A 17,582-nucleotide genomic window follows, 5' to 3' on the forward strand; every position below is an offset into this window, starting at 1 on the left:
GCTTTCAGCAAATGATGGAACCAACCATTTTTGAAGCCACTGTCGTCCGCTTTCACCCACAGTCAAATAAGTACTGCATCAAAAGAGTGAAATCTGTAGCAGCACAAAAAAATTGATAGATGGTACAGCATACATGCAACTTTATACCCAGCTGTGAACGTTTACACTCTAAGGGGGGGTAGGGGATTGAGACATCACAAAGTAATTATCCAAATGGGATGGAAATCGGGAGATGTGATGGACACGTATGGACAAACAAATTACAATTTCAGAAAACTTGGATGATTTTTTCAATAAAAAGAGTTTCACAAATTGATCAAGTCAATAACACATTGCTCCAATTCTGGCCCTTATGCAAGCAGTTACTTGGCATGGCATTTTGATTCATAGAGTTGTTGGATTTCCTTCTTTACAGAGAATAATTTAATCATCACTGACTCTTGGTTTAAGACTCCAGAAAGAAGGTTGTATACATGGAGGAGACCTGTACACACCAGAAGGTTTCAGATTGATTATATAATAGTAAGACAGAAATTCTGAAATTAGATTTTAAACTGTAAGACATTTCTAGGGGCAGATGTGGACTTGGATCACAATTTATTGGTTAATAACTATACATTAAAGCTAAAAAAATGGAAAAATGTAGGAAAATAAAGAGATGGGAGCTGTAGAAGTTGAAAGAACCAGAGGTTGTTGAGAGTTTCAGAGGGAGCATTACGCAGTGATTGACTAGAACAGGGGAAAGGAATACAGTAGAAGAAGAATGGGTAGCTTCGAGTGATGAAATAGTGAAGGCAGCAGAGGATCAAGCAGATAAAAAGACAAGGCCTAGTATAAATCCTTGGTTAACACAGGGGATATTGAACTTAGCTGATGGTATCAGAAAATATAAAAATGCAGAAGGCAAGAGGAAATACTGAATGTCTAAGAAATGAGACTGACAGAAAGTGATAAATGGCTATGCAGGAATGGATAGAGAACAAATGTAAGGATTTAGAAGCATATTTCACTAGGGCAAAGATAGATATCGCCTACAGGAAAATTAAAGAGGCCTTTGGGGAAAAGAGAAGTGGCTGTATGAATATCAAGAGCTGAGAAGGAAAACCAGTCCTTTGCAAAGGAAGGGAAAACTGAAAGGTGGAAGGAGTATAAAGAGGACATAAACAAGGGAGATTGACTTGAAGGCAGTATTATCAGTATTATAGAAATGGAAGAGGATGTAGATGAAAATGAGACGTGAGACACGATACTGTGAGAAAAATTTGACAGCGCACTGAAAGACCCCAAGTCAAAACATAGTACTGGGAGAAGACAACATCCTGTCAGAACTATTGATAGCGTTGAGAGAGCCAGCCACAACAAAACTCTTCCATCTGGTGTGCAAGATGTATGAGACTGGCGAAATACTCTCAGATTTCAAGAAGAATGTAATCATTCCAATTCCAAAGAAAAAGTGCAGACAGATGTGAACATTAACAAACTATCAGTTTAATAAATTATCACTGAAAAATACTAACATGAATTCCTTACAGAAGGATGGAAAAAACTGGGGGAGATCAGTTTGGGTTCTGGAAAAATGTAGGAATATGTGAGGCAATACTGATGCTGCAACTTATCTTAGAAGATAGGTTAAGGTAAGGCAAACCTAGGTTTATAGCATTTGTAAACTTAGAGAAAGTTTTTGACAATGTTGACTGGAACACTCTCTTTGCTTTTTGTGTTGGCTGGGAAGAATTTTTGGTCTCCACTTTGTCTAAAATTTATGATATCCAATCTTTTGTAGACATCTGTGTAAATAGTGCTGAATCAACTGTCACCTGTTACTTACATCACAGTTTTCAGTATACCTGTTGCACAATATCAACAGTCTGAACACTGCGTCTGCTGCTCCAGTTTCAATCAGACCCTCTTTCAAAGTCGCGACAGCACTGTCTATCTTTCATTCCCTCGAACTAGACACAACTCTTGATGGATTTGAGAAGATGTTACTTAGTCAGCCGACTAATTGTGTTTAGGTCCACAGATGATTTTCATGACAAATGTTATGATGTGGATCAAATGAACAAACAGAGATTACACATTGAATACATTTTTATATAATTACATTGTGGCCATTTACAGTATTTTTCTGAATAAATAACTAATTATTACTATTCAGGAAATTTCATGAATGAATTGAGAACTGCAGTTAATATTACAGTGAGGAGATAGCCCAGAATATCATCCTGTAATGAAAATATGTTTACTTACTAGCACTTATATTCCCAAAGATGGCAATTATTCTTATGGTAAAAGTAGCTGAACCTAAAAGTTTTAGGAGGTCTGCTATATGGTTCCTCCTGTTTCAGTTATCATCAATATGCACAACTAAGAACATAGAATTTTCTACTATGATTATTATTTCTTACTGGTGCACTAGGTTAATAGGAAGTAAAATCAAACAATGTGTGTGTGTGTGTGTGTGTGTTTTGTGTGGGTGGGGGGAGGGTGGGTGAGAGAGAGAGAGAGACAGAGAGAGAGAGAGAGAGAGAGAGAGAGAGAGAGAGAGCGGGGGAGGGTGGGGGGGGGGGGGCATGATGCACATGTGGGGCTGCAAACATGTGTACTCTAGGTTGTCAACAGATTCATCCGAAAGCTAGTCAAGTTTTCATTCTTTTTTGTGTTGTGTCTCTCTTGACAACTCATTTCAGCTATTCAGGAAGTTTATATTGTACTTCTAATTATTGACAATCTGCCAGAACTTTCCTTACTATACTAATAAGAAATTAGATATTTAACAGTAAAAAACTAAAAGAGCTGTGTTTTGCCGAAATTTAAAGCTAGCCAATTTGTGCAAACCAGGTCAGTAAGGTTCACAAAAATACAATTTACTATTTTCTTTGTTTATAGTTGGTTGTTTGGCTTCACAACAATGCTTTCAATCTTCAACAGGCAGGATCCTTTTCCACAGAACAATCAAACTGCAGAACGCTTTCAGCAAATGATGGAACCAACCATTTTTGAAGCCACTGTCGTCTGCTTTCACCCACAGTCAAATAAGTACTGCATCAAAAGAGTGAAATCTGTAGCAGCACAAAAAAATTGATAGATGGTACAGCATACATGCAACTTTATACCCAGCTTTGAACGTTTACACTCTAAGGGGGGGTAGGGGATTGAGACATCACAAAGTAATTATCCAAATGGGATGGAAATCGGGAGATGTGATGGACACGTATGGACAAACAAATTACAATTTCAGAAAACTTGGACGATTTTTTCAATAAAAATATTTTCACAAATTGAGCAAGTCAATAACACATTGCTCCAATTCTGGCCCTTATGCAAGCAGCTACTTGCCATGGCATTTTGATTCACAGAGTTGTTGGATTTCCTTCTTTACAGAGAATAATTTAATCATCACTGACTCTTGGTTTAAGACTCAAGAAAGAAGGTTGTATACATGGAGGAGACCTGTACACACCAGAAGGTTTCAGATTGATTATACACTCCTGGAAATTGAAATAAGAACACCATGAATTCATTGTCCCAGAAGGGGAAACTTTATTGACACATTCCTGGGGTCAGATACATCACATGATCACACTGACAGAACTACAGGCACATAGACACAGGCAACAGAGCATGCACAATGTCGGCACTAGTACAGTGTATATCCACCTTTCGCAGCAATGCAGGCTGCTATTCTCCCATGGAGACGATCGTAGAGATGCTGGATGTAGTCCTGTGGAACGGCTTGCCATGCCATTTCCACCTGGCGCCACACCTAGACCAGCGTTCGTGCTGAACGTGCAGACCGCGTGAGACGACGCTTCATCCAGTCCCAAACATGCTCAATGGGGGACAGATCCGGAGATCTTGCTGGCCAGGGTAGTTGACTTACACCTTCTAGAGCACGTTGGGTGGCACGGGATACATGCGGACGTGCATTGCCCTGTTGGAACAGCAAGTTCCCTTACCGGTCTAGGAATGGTAGAACGATGGGTTCGATGACGGTTTGGATGTACCGTGCACTATTCAGTGTCCCCTCGACGATCACCAGAGGTGTACAGCCAGTGTAGGAGATCGCTCCCCACACCATGATGCCGGGTGTTGGCCCTGTGTGCCTCGGTCGTATGCAGTCCTGATTGTGGCGCTCACCTGCACGGCGCCAAACACGCATACGACCATCATTGGCACCAAGGCAGAAGTGACTCTCATCGCTGAAGACGACACGTCTCCATTCGTCCCTCCATTCACGCCTGTCGCGACACCACTGGAGGCGGGCTGCACGATGTTGGGGCGTGAGCGGAAGACGGCCTAACGGTGTGCGGGACCGTAGCCCAGCTTCATGGAGACGGTTGCGAATGGTCCTCGCCGATACCCCCGGAGCAACAGTGTCCCTAATTTGCTGGGAAGTGGCGGTGCGGTCCCCTACGGCACTGCGTAGGATCCTACGGTCTTGGCGTGCATCCGTGCGTTGCTGCGGTCCGGTCCCAGGTCGACGGGCACATGCACCTTCCGCCGACCACTGGCGACAACATCGATGTACTGTGGAGACCTCACGCCCCACATGTTGAGCAATTCGGCGGTACATCCACCCGGCCTCCCGCATGCCAACTATACGCCCTCGCTCATAGTCCGTCAACTGCACATACGGTTCACGTCCACACTGTCGCGGCATGCTACCAGTGTTAAAGACTGCGATGGAGCTCCGTATGCCACGGCAAACTGGCTGACACTGACGGCGGCGGCGCACAAATGCTGCGCAGCTAGCGCCATTCGATGGCCAACACCGCGGTTCCTGGTGTGTCCGCTGTGCCGTGCGTGTGATCATTGCTTGTACAGCCCTCTCGCAGTGTCCGGAGCAAGTATGGTGGGTCTGACACACCGGTGTCAATGTGTTCTTTTTTCCATTTCCAGGAGTGTATAATGGTAAGACAGAAATTCTGCAATTAGATTTTAAACTGTAAGACATTTCTAGGGGCAGATGTGGACACTGACCACAATTTATTGGTTACTAACTACAGATTAAAACTAAAAAAGTGGCAAAAGGGTGATATTGTACCACATTCTGTTCAACTGGTACACTAGATCATCAGAATCCCTTGGTGGCTGGAGGGCCCTGTCTATAATCCTCCAAAAGTTCTCAACTGGGGAGAGATCTCGTGACCTTGCTGGCCAAGGCAGAGTTTAGCAAGCATAAAGACAAGCAGCAGAAACTCTTGCTGTGTGAGCTGGCTTTATCTTTCTGAAATGGAAGTCAAGGATGGCTTGCCATGAAAGGCAACAAAACAGGGCATAAAATATCACTGACATATTGCAGTGATGTAAGTGTGGCTTGGTTAGCAACCAAATGAGTCCTGTTATGAAAAGAAATTGTTTTCCACACCACAACTCTTGGTGATCAGGCTGTACGGCAGGTGACAGATTGGTATCCCACTGCTGTCCTGGGCATCTCCAGACAAATCTTCAGCCTAGAACCTCAATGACTGGAGTAGAACTATCTTCAATGACGTGTCCCACTTCGAGCTGAGCACCAATGACCAGCAAAGACGTGTCTGGAGGCACACCAGACAGAAGTGGGATACGAACTTGGCTGTTGCTCATCATATGGCCCAACACCCAGGAGTGATGGTCTGGGGTGCCATTTCTTTTTATAGAATGACCTATTTGGTTTTCATTTGCAGCACCCTTAAAGCACAGTGGTAAACTGAGAATATTATATCACCTGTTTTGTTGCCTTTCATTACAAGCCATCCTGGGCTTACATTTCACCAAGATAATGTGTGTCTGCACACAGTGAGAGTTTCTACTGCATCAGTGACAGAGGTTCTGGGCTCAGATTTATCACAGAAACTGGTTCTGACCTCCGTATCCTGCCACAGTCTTTATTGCATCGCTGTAGACCACCAACTGCCTTCTTTCTGACAGCCGCCAGTAATTTGATTATTGCGACCCATGGAATCTGGTGAACGGAGCTGAACTTAGGCCTATACTGTCTGTTCAAATGGAATTTCACTGTTTCAGACGTCACAGAAGCGATCATTGGTGCAGATCTCCTGGCACATTAGTACCTCTTGTAAGACATGGCAAATGCACAGCTGTTGCACATTGTTATTAGTTTAACTGTTTCTAGTTTTCATTGGAATGCAACCATCCAGAATGAAATGCTTGTGCAGATACCTGAGGGTGAATAAACTTTGCTGTTAAACAGTTTCCGAATTTGGCCAGATAACCCATTGCATCTAAACAGATTCAACACAATGCAGTGCATCATATCAAGATGATGGACAGAACACCAGAGTCAAGCTGAACTAGACATTTAGTACTGGATTACCTTGCAATCATGAAAGCTGAATTTGACCCCATGCTGCAAGAGGGTAGTCCTCCTCCCCCCCCCCCCCCACATAAAAGGGGGGGGGCTATGGCCCATATGGAGATGATTGTGTGCTGAACATCAGAACAGTGATAGACCAATATCCTCTGTCACTCTGTCATTACTACGAGGGTGAGTCAAATTAAAATCTTAAATTTGTAATAACAAATCAAAATTTCATGCCGTTATCCTGTAAGTTGGTAAGCGTGCTACAAACAGTGTTTAGAATGGCCTGTAGGTGGCAGCATGGTGCAGATGTATACATACCACCGCAGTATCAGTATAAAGATGTCCGCCCCACTTGCGACTTGCACCAGGGAAGGACAGCATTCTGTTATTTGGGTTTTGCATAGTGAAGGTGTGAATCCTATTGAAATTCATCAACAAATGAATGTTCAGAATGGTGATGCATGTTTGTCACAGCAGCAAGTCTACGAATGGAGTAGGATATTCGCAAATGGTGCTCTTCATCCAGGTCAGGCACAACGAGTTGTGACTCCACAGAACATTGCAGCAGCTGAAGCCATAGTGAAGGAAAACCGCCAAGTGACACTAAATAACATTGCAGCATGTTTACAGATTAGTCATGGGTCAGCACACCACATTGTGCATGATGTGCTCCAGTTTCACAAGGTGTCTGCAAGATGGATTCCACGGCAGCTGACTCCTGAAATGAGAGAACGATGTGTTGATGCTTGTGAAGAACTTCTGCAGCACTTTGAACGAGAAGGTGATGACTTCCTTGCAAGAGTCATTACTGGGGACGAAACCTGTGTTCACTTCCACCAAGCGGAAATGAAGAGAGCGAGCAAGGAATGGCACCAAAGAAGTTTCGAACAGAACTATCAGCAGGGAAGGTTATGCTAACTCTCTTTTGTAACATAAAAGGCATCATTTTGGAGCATTACATGCCTAGGGGGACCACTGTCACCAGTGCATCATACACAGATCTCCTAAAAAATCATCTGCGCCCTGCAATCAAATCAAAGTGACATAGATTGCTGTCAGCAGGTGTCCTTTTGCAACATGACAATGCAAGGCCCCACACTGCCTGTACAACAGTTGCAACAATCACAGACCTGCATTTTGAGTGTCTTCTTCATCCACCACACTCACCAGACCTTGCTCCAAGTGATTTCCATATATCTGGACCACTCAAAGATGCAATGGGAGCAAAGAAGTTCCATTCTGATGAAGAAGTACGCAACGCGGTACATGAGTGGTTGCACGGACTAACTAAAGAAGTTTTTTCTAAAGGAATTTATGCACTTTGTAAGCGCTGGAGGACTTGCACTGAGTGTGGGGGAGATTATGTTGATAAGTGATACAGCTTTGTACCACTTCTGCACAATAAATAATATTTAAAAAATATTTAAGGTTTTCATTTTACTCACCCTCATAAATGACTACATATACATATACAAGGTGCAACAATATTCAGCATCTTAGATTGTGATAAAGCTTACACTCAGATAAACAAGACATTTTGAAGACTGCTGTTATAACACTGATCAGCCTGTTTGAGAGTATGTATATGACAATCGCATAATGCACTTGTGGCAAAGATTCATTGAGTCTGTTCTTTAAGACCTCCCATTCTGTTTTGCATACCAGGATTATGTGTTTGTGTTCGCTGAGGAACACCACCTACAAGATGTGTTCAAACATTTGGAACATTACCGAGTCATGTTGAATGTTGCTAAATGTGTTTTTGGACGATCTAAAGTGATCTTCTTGGGACACAGAATCTCTGTTGTGGGCTCTCTAGTTCTGACATAGAAGACTGATGCAATTTTAAAATTACCTAGGCCAACCACAATCACGGAATTGCATCGATTGCTAAATTTTTATCATTTCCACATGCCTCACACAGCTGAATTGTAGGAACCACTGACTGCGGTGCTCAGTGGTCACAGTGCAGTGGACTGAGGCTGCATGTTCTGCATTTGAGGCAGTGGAACAGAGCACGGTTAATGCAGAGCTTCTAGCTCATCCTAAATTCAATGCACCTCTAGCATTAATTGTAGATACAAGCTACACAGCTATTGGCAAAACTCTACAGTAGTGGCAGATGGTTCGTGGCAACCACTGGCATACTCTTCCCAAAAACCGTCACCATTCAGAGAAAGTGGAATACATATGATTGTGATATCCTGATAAGTACATGACACACTGAAATACTTGCATCCTGAAGTTGAAGCCCAAGTGTTCACGATATTCACGGACCATAGACCATTGACTTTTGCTTTCAGATGTAACAGTGCCAATTGCTCTCCTCGTCAGTTCAACCATCTAGAGTTCATAGCTCAGTTCACTTCTGATGTCAAACACATTTCGGGTACGGATAATGTTCTGGCCAACCTTCTTTCATGCATCGGCAGTGTGACAAGTCCTATCGACTTTTCCACACTGGCCTGAGCACAAGAAGAAGACAGAAACTCCAGAGATTCATTGACGACAACACGTCAGCATTACAACTGCAGCTCATCGATGTTCTGGGATATGTCAAACTCTACTGCAGTGTCTCTCACGTGTGACCTTGCCCATTTCTTCCACCAGTGTTCAGAAGACAAGCTTTCGAGAGAATTCATAACTGTGCCATCCATGACTACATCCCACTGTATGACTCATCCCTGATGTTTTGTGTGGCCAGGCACGAAAAGGGCTGTTGAGAAAGGATAATGACATGTTTGCAGTGCCAAAGTTGTAAAGTGTCTCGCCATGTAGATGCTCCAGTTGGAGACTTTCCAGGTACAACTGTACGTTTTGCCCATGTATATCTTGATACTGTCGGGTCAATTCCTCCATTAAAAATTCAATGCTACCTTTTCACAATGACTGATCATTTTACCTGCTGGCTAGAGGCAGAGTGAAATGATAATATCACCAACATGAGCCTCCACCTTTGCATCAGTGTGGTTAGAGGGCTCTGGGTGCCCTCAGCATTACAGTACCAACCTTTGACGGCATTCTGGGTTAAGCTCGTGCGTGCAGCTTGCCATCTTTTGTGGGTATGTTCTTCACGACACCACCAGTTATCAGAGCAGTAGCAGTGGTTGAGCACTGGCATCATTCCTTGAAGGTGGTCTCGATTTGCGAGGAAAACACATTGATTTCGGCTCTTCCAATATTTCAACTTGGCCTACGAACAACTTGTCTGTGGAGTTGGTCTACAGTATGACAATGCATTCGCGTGACAAATTTAATGATGATGATACACTGCAAAGTTCCTTATGTTGCCTGTGGAACCACATCACACGGATCCATCCTCCAAAGGCTTCACAGCATGGCATGCCATTTTCTTACAGGCATTAGGACCTGGAACACTGCTCGTATGCCATGTTCCATACCGTCAAGCATAAAACCAGCCTTACAATCTCCATACACTGGCCTGTACCACATGTTACAGGGAAGTATGTAGACAATGGACACACGGGTGAACGGCAAGTCAATAATCATTTTTCTGAAGAGAGTAAAGCCTGCACATATTTTTCAAGAGGCATCACCATCCGCAACCCAACAGAGACATCAGAACCTGCCTGAGCAAGGCACCAAGCCACAAGCACCACTACCACAGCAGCCACCTGCAGAACATCCACCAGTTTAGACGACCCACTCCGGATGCCTTGTCCACTTCCCTACACATTTCCTTGACACCGACACTCCGCTTCTGCCAAAGGGGCTGATACAGCATCTGACAAGACAACTGTTGTCCGCTGGTGTGGTGGAAGTGAAGCACTCACATAGTGTGCGTATGTGCAGTGTCGGGACTGTCAAGTACTTCCACACCCACCACCAGAGGCACTATGTTTTGCATGAAACAAGTGAATTGTAGCTGTCAAAGAGTTCTACACCCAGCCACCAAGGTCATTGGTTTTTTTATTTTTAACAATTGCTTGTGCCTTCTCCATGCATGATGTTTATTCCTGTGGTTTTATGTTCCATGTTTTTTGATGGTTTTATGTTCTGTACTGTTGCTCTAGGTTACAATTAATTAGCCCCCTGCTCTGATTGAATAAAGAGTTTCCTATCATGCGTAATCCTTTGGTGTCAAGTTAATCAGTATTATTAAGTCGATCAGTTCTAATTCCATTGGTTCTGATGAGTTGGATCTGTAACCAGTCAATGTATTACATTGAAGACTGAAGTATCTGGCAGTAACACCCATTTATAAAGGTAGAGGTAATCAAGAGACCTCAGTTATAGACTTGTCTCCCTCCTTTCTGTGCTCTCAAAATTCTGAGAATTAACTTCAACGGATTATTGATCTACCTTCCATAGGATAACCTTTTGACAACAGCTCCTTGTGACTTTCATAAATTTTGTCTAATCAGAAAGCTACACATGATCTAACAAATGCATTTATAACAGAGATAAACAAGAAAAGTTTTCATGTTGGCTTTTCCTGTGATGTTGCCAAGGCCTTTGATTCTATGTATCATAAATTTTACAAGAGAAACTAAAATGGTATAGAGTTTAAGACATTCCCTTCGCATGAACAGTCATTTTTTGCCAACCAACAAAAAAAAGGCACATCAGCAAATAATAACACTGGATTAAACTACATGGGTAAACACTAAACATGGAGTTCTGCAAATTTTGTTACTTGGTCCATTCCTATTCTTTATTTACAGAAATGAATCACCTGGAACCTCAGGGGGTAATTAAAAAATTGTAATGTTAGCAGAAGATGCAAACAGACTAATAAAGCGTCCAGATAAATCCATACCAAGCACACCCAGAAGAATAATGTAAGAGGCTTACAACTTAATCATTACCTTTACAGAGTGATCTATCTTTACTTATTTGTTTATTTCACATGGAAGGAGTATTGTAACATCCCCTAATCAAGTTACAATTGTAATCAAATTACAATTGAAGTCAATTTGAGGAAGTAAGTAAGTTGGTGTTAAGAACAGAAAATATTCAAGATTATTTTTTCCAGCAGATAATTTTGGCACAGTACAGACTGGCTGTATGGAGGAAGTTACAGTTACTTTGATGACATCCACATTCATGACTGGACATACAATGAATAGCAGACCGCATCAGTCTGACTGAATGTACGATAGTAATTGTACCGTCACAGATAAAAATCTGACATTTTATTTTTATTAACACTTTTTTAGTACCAGAGATATGATACTGAGCTACTGTAGCTATGATATCAAATTAAATGAATTAATGTAATTAAAAACCTACAGTGACCAGGAAAAATGTAGGAAGGATTATTTCACGAGGGGATTTTGAAAAATCCGTGCAAAAATAAAAACTACTCAAGTGTTTGGGGTAAACCATTTTTTTAATTTTTGCGATAGTCTCTTTTTCGACTTATACACTTCGTCCAATGCTGTTCTAATTTGTTGATCCTTTCTGAATAATAGGAATTGTCCAAGTCTGCAAAATAGCTATTAGTTGATGCAATCACCTCCTCATCTGAATAAAATCTTTGTCCCACCAGCCATTTCTTCAAATTGGGTGACAAATAGTAGTCCATGGGAGCCAAGTCTACAGAATATGGAGGGGGGAGGGGAATGTGAAACGAGTTGGAATCCTATTTCCATTAATTTTGCAACCACAACTGCTGAGGTGTGTGCTGGTGCATTGTTGTGATGGAAAGGACTTTTTTGCGGTCCAATCGCTGGAGTTTTTCTTGCACCTTGGTTTTCAAATTGTCCGACAACAATTAATAATATGCACCTGTAATAGTTTTACCCTTTTCCAGATAGTCAATGACCATTATCCCTTGCAAATACCAAAAGACAGTCGCCATAACCTTTCCGGCCGAAGGAATGGTCTTCACCTTTTTTTGTGCAGATTCTTCCTCGGTATCCCATTGTTTAGATTGTTGTTTGGTCTCACCTTTTTTGGTGCAGATTCCCCCTTGGTATCCCACTGTTTAGATTGTTGTTAGGCCTCAAGAGTATAGTAACGTATCCATGTTTCATCCACAGTGACAAAACAATGCTTTAAGTCCAGTGACTTCTTCCTGAACAGCTGCAAACCATCCTTGCAACACTTCATACAATTCCATTTTTGGTCAAGCGTGAGCAACTGCAAAACCCATCTTGCGGATAGCTTTTTCAAGCCCAAATGCTTATGTACAGGGTGCCCAGAACATTCAGCATCACTTGTGCCCATATGGCCACTCCAGAAATTTTGAAACCATTAATAAACTGTTCTAATCGAAGATGCAGAGTTACCGTAATGTTTATCAAGTTTCTCTTTAGTCTACTGAGGCATTTTGCCTTTCATAAAGTAATGTTTAATCACCACACGAAATTCTTTTTTGTCTATTTTTTGACAATCACTTGACTTCCTTGATTCACACGAATGCCAAACACAAAGAAATAGACAAATATGACTGAAACTTGGTGTGCATTTTTTCCAAAGATGCTGCTAACTAAACATGATCTCGATACACGCCGATGGTGCCATCTCTTGGACTTTGCATGGGCTTTTCAAATGCCCATCGTATCTCATAAACTGAGGTAAGGATGTAAAGTAATTTACAAGTAATTTTTGTAATTATCAGTGTGAGCAGATTAGCAACAGTTGTAAATTCTTTTTAGTATACTTTGAAGTAGATGCATGCAGTAGCTGCTTCTGCTCTTAATGTATAACTTGACTCCTTTCATATACTTGAGAGCTCTCCTTCATGATGGAATTTGAAAAACATGATGTATGCTTGTATGAACTTATGTATGGTATTTATAGCAAGACAGCAAAGTGACACAGCCAGTATAACTGCATAAAACATGTTTTCTACAGCTTTACATGGTCAAGTGTGGATCATGCATCTAATTATACAAGTTTTATTTGTAAAAGTACACAAAATGTAAATTGTTGTCTACACTGCTTATGGTATGTTACCTATTGTAATTAAATCTGGAGAAGATTGTATAGAAATCAAAAAAGATAATCTCAATTATAATTTGTGATCATGACAAAACTTGCATACATATGGAGTGACAGGAGGAATGGTCAGTATTCAGGAAATTGACAGGAATGACCATTCAAAGCAAAAAAGTTAGTAAACATGGGCTCTAAAATGCATGCCTTAAGAGCTATGAGCACTTCATCATCTTCGATACTGTGAAACAAATCTCTGGAAAATTCTTACTCGTTTTGCTCCATGCTACCTCCTTCCAAAACATGGAAAGCAATGAGCTTGCATTAGAAGAGATTTGTTTCACAGCATCACAACTGAAGAAGTGCTCACAGCTTTTAATACAAGCACTTTAGTGTCAACATTTCCTAGACTTTTTTAAAAAAATGATTCTTCATGTCATATCCCTGAATATTGACCATTCCTCCTGAAACAGACTGTATTACTGAATGACACTGGAACACTATCAAGATATAATGAGTACATACTATGTATAAAACATTCTTTGACTTCCTGCCACATCAGTCCAACATAAGACCTCAAGTTTTTGACAATTTTTGCCATCGCCTTTGTCAGGAACAACTGACTTGTCAACATTACTGCTACGGTGGCCCTATATAACCCAAGGACAGCTTGTAATTGGTTGGTAGTTATGTCATGCTGTCGCATGTGGTGTCAACATCTGTGCTGGTGACACCACCACTCCCACTGTGGCATAAACATTGCGACAAAAATCTACGGTTCTTCTCTGCACTGAAAGCTCGCTTCCATGCATCGCTAAGATTTTATCTGCCATCATGCTGATGGATTTCTCACACATTCTTATTTCTACAGCCTCTTTAATTATAGAGCGCCATTATGTGGGAGACTAGGACAAAACTTTTCTTTCCTCAAGCTATGTTTGTTTGTGAGGTTGTGCTGAGCGAAAGCAGATTTTTCCAGTTGTTGATTTTTGATGTTCTGCAGAGTGGTCTGAAGCAGAGTGGGCGGAAGGACCACTACAATTAATTGTTGCTGCACTCCTGTGGGGTGTCGTGAATCCCAGCAATCCTGAGGGTCAGACTGTCCTTGTGACCCATAGCCATTCTTTCAGAACACATACTTCAGATGACTGATTTCAGAATCCAAGTGGTCTTCGTTAGAGATGGTGTTTGCTCTGTCTATTAGTGTATTTAAAGCTGCTCTCTTCTGTACTGGATGATGAAAACTCTGGGCACTAAAATATAAACCAGTGTGCATCATCTTGTGGTACACCGAGTGGCCAAGAGACCCATCTAACTTTCACTGTACCAGAACATCTAAAAATGACAGCCTTCTCTCCTTCAATGATTCAATGGCAAATTGGATGTTTGGTTGCATCCTGTTCATATGTTCCTAGAAGTGCTCAAAAGCTTCTACACCATGTGTGCAGACCATAAATGCGTCGTCAACATAATGATAAAATGAAGATGGATGAAGAGAAGCCAAATTTAAACCACGTTCCTCAAAAAGTTCTGTAAAAAGATTGGCCACTGATGGAGACAATGGAAAAACCATAGTCATTTCATCCATCATTTCATAAAATGTACCACTGTACAAGAAATAGATGGTCATAACAACATTTTGGAACTACTTTTATCATTGCAGGAGGAAAATGCACTGCCAACATTTTCAGCGTGCCTCCACGGGAACCTTTGCAGATAGTCAGACCACATCTACACTGCCTAAAATATCATTTGGGCCAACTATAATCTGTTTCATTTTCTCAAACATCTGAGAGTTTTTGATGTCATAGCGGCCAACTATCAGCATCATCAACTTCATTAAATATTTATACAGCCTGTAGGTAGGAGAACCAATGGTGCTAACAACTGGCCTCAATGGAATACCTTCATTGTGGACTGTAGATAATCTGTAAAGCCTAGGAGGTCTAGGAGCTTGTGGCCGAAGATTTTTGATAATATCCTCCGGTAGATCAGAATTCTTCAGGAGCTCCACCGCTTTTCTTCTGTATGAAACAGTTGAGTCCCATTTTAGACATTTGTATATATTGTCTTCCAACAATGATGGTACTGTGCTGTGATATTCAGTGGTATTCAGCTAAGCTGCCCAAATCTAACATCAGCAGCCCAGAGAGAAAGGGGCTCAATGCAGTGTGGAAAGATGAAGATCTTGTAGTGCTTCCTGCTGACAAGGGAAATACTACAGTTGCTCTCAATACCACTGAATCTCAACAGCAAAGTGTCATGGTTGTTGGAAGATAGCATGCACAAATGTCTAAAACGAGAACCAGCCCTATCATACAGAAGAAAAAAAATTGAACCCCTGACGAATTCTAGCCTACCAAAGGATGCCAACAAAAATCTTAGAACACAAGCTCCAGACCTCCTAGGCTGTGCAGATTACCTAAAGCCCACAACAAAGGCCTTCCATTGAGGCCAATTCCTAGGTTCCCACACACTGGACCTCTATAATTAAAGAGGCTGTATAAATAAGAATGTGTGAGAAAACCACCAACGTGATGGCAGATATAATCTCAGCACTGCATGGAAGCGAGCTCTCGATGCAGAGACGAACCACAGGTTTTTGTCGCAATGTTTATGCTGCAGCAGGAGTGGTGGTGCCACCGTTGCACATGTTGACACCACCTGTGACAGCATAATGTAACTACCAACCAGTTAGAAGCTGTCTTTGGGCTATGTAAGGCCACCACAACAGCAATGTTGACAAGACGATGGTGGAAATCATCAAAAGCTTGAGGTTTCACCCTGAAGTGATCCGGCAAGAAGTCTGAGAATGCTTTATACAACAGTGCCCTTATGAAAGACTTTGTTCTTAAGTAGATATTATTGTGAACGCTACTGGATTCCAAATCCATGAGAACAGTGATGCACAAGCAGTAAATTTGTATAGTTTGCCATGAAATATACTTTACCTCACAGAAATTTGCACACAAAACAGCAATTATTAAAATAAAATTGTCAGGCAAAATGATAAAAGTTCATCTTTGGCATGCAGACAAAAACAATAAGGTTACCACGTATTACTATTGTAAACAATGTCCATCTTTTAAAAAATATGCTCCTCAGTTTTCTGTCTGCTTGCCACTCTGACCTCCTACACGTCATACGTTACAGTATTTGGTTAGCTACTAATAGTTAATATTGCTACTCATTTAAGTTCCCAGCATGTACTTAGATTTCTATTTCAATGTGGCTGCAGTTTTAAAACCACATGAGTGAAACATCTTCAGTGGACAGTAAACAGTACATGAATTTGAAAATAAAAAATGTGTTTACCTGGCGAAAAATGATGTTCCAGTTTGGAAAACATTTTCTGATCGAGGTGCTGCCATAATTCGCGTAAGGCGAGAAGGTCATAGGCAGATATGTACTGTGCCAGTTGTTCGACAATTCTGTCAACCTGCAAAAATTTATTGTGTAATTTTATTATATGTCTTTGAGATCCTGATAGTGAAAAATTTTAGATAACAAATATTTGTCCTTTTGTCTCCTACATAATATTTCCATTAAGACCCAAGGAAAACCTAACTACAATGATGTTTTTGAACATGATCATTCTTTAAGCAGCAAATTCAGCATTAAATAATGATGAAATTAAACATACCAAAATTAAAGCTGTTAGCACTGGTAATGCATCTCTAACACTAGTGTGGAAAATAACAGAGTGTGACTTACTTTCCTTGTATTACTATTAACCACACGCAGGATTTGATGCAAAAGGCATCACTTCTATTTCATCTAACTTATAATTTTTGTTTGAAATTATAAATAACCCAAGACCAGTCACCTATAAAAAGACTATCACTAAATTGCATCCTTCAATTACAGCTCTACAAAGAAAGAGAATGAATCATCAATAGTTCATAAGAGGCATGTACACAACATTTCAGTGATGTCAACTATGGAACATGTCACATCATAAATAGTTGCCAGCCACTCAAGAAATATATTATTCAACTGATCATATAGATATACATGACAATGTAGTCATTGAGTCCCCTGACACTAACGGTCACAAAATTTAGCATAAAATCAAACTTTAATTTGTGAGAGAAATATGAGAGAAATAAAATTCTGCTGGTAAAGAATTTCAGTGTCCAGGTGAAGTATATGTGACAGTGTAGTCGTTCAAGTACCCAGATGCTAACAGTCACAAAATAAATTAAACATACCATTCTAGCACTATAGAAAAAGGTTAAAAATGGACAAGTGCACAGAAAGATGTTCAAAAACATGTAGAGTTCTAAAAGAAAATATTTTAAAACTTGCCTTTCAGTTATATTAAGGGGTATACTTTTTCCTTCTTCCAAGCACCTTAAGGAGGATGACAGGC

At 41.0% G+C, this 17,582-nt stretch overlaps 1 protein-coding gene across 1 annotated transcript in view; it reads right to left on the reverse strand.

Moving 5' to 3' along the window:
- The window catches only part of LOC126355725 (WD repeat-containing protein 91), a 219,661-nt gene that overhangs the window by 174,693 nt on the left and 27,386 nt on the right, over positions 1 to 17,582 (reverse strand). Inside the window, exon 2 of the mRNA XM_050006093.1 lies at positions 16,526 to 16,649. Coding sequence (XP_049862050.1) covers positions 16,526 to 16,649 — 124 coding nt within the window. The remainder of the gene's footprint in view (positions 1 to 16,525; positions 16,650 to 17,582) is intronic.

The sequence above is a fragment of the Schistocerca gregaria genome, chromosome 3 (assembly GCF_023897955.1).
Source record: "Schistocerca gregaria isolate iqSchGreg1 chromosome 3, iqSchGreg1.2, whole genome shotgun sequence".
Classification (NCBI taxonomy): domain Eukaryota; kingdom Metazoa; phylum Arthropoda; class Insecta; order Orthoptera; family Acrididae; genus Schistocerca; species Schistocerca gregaria.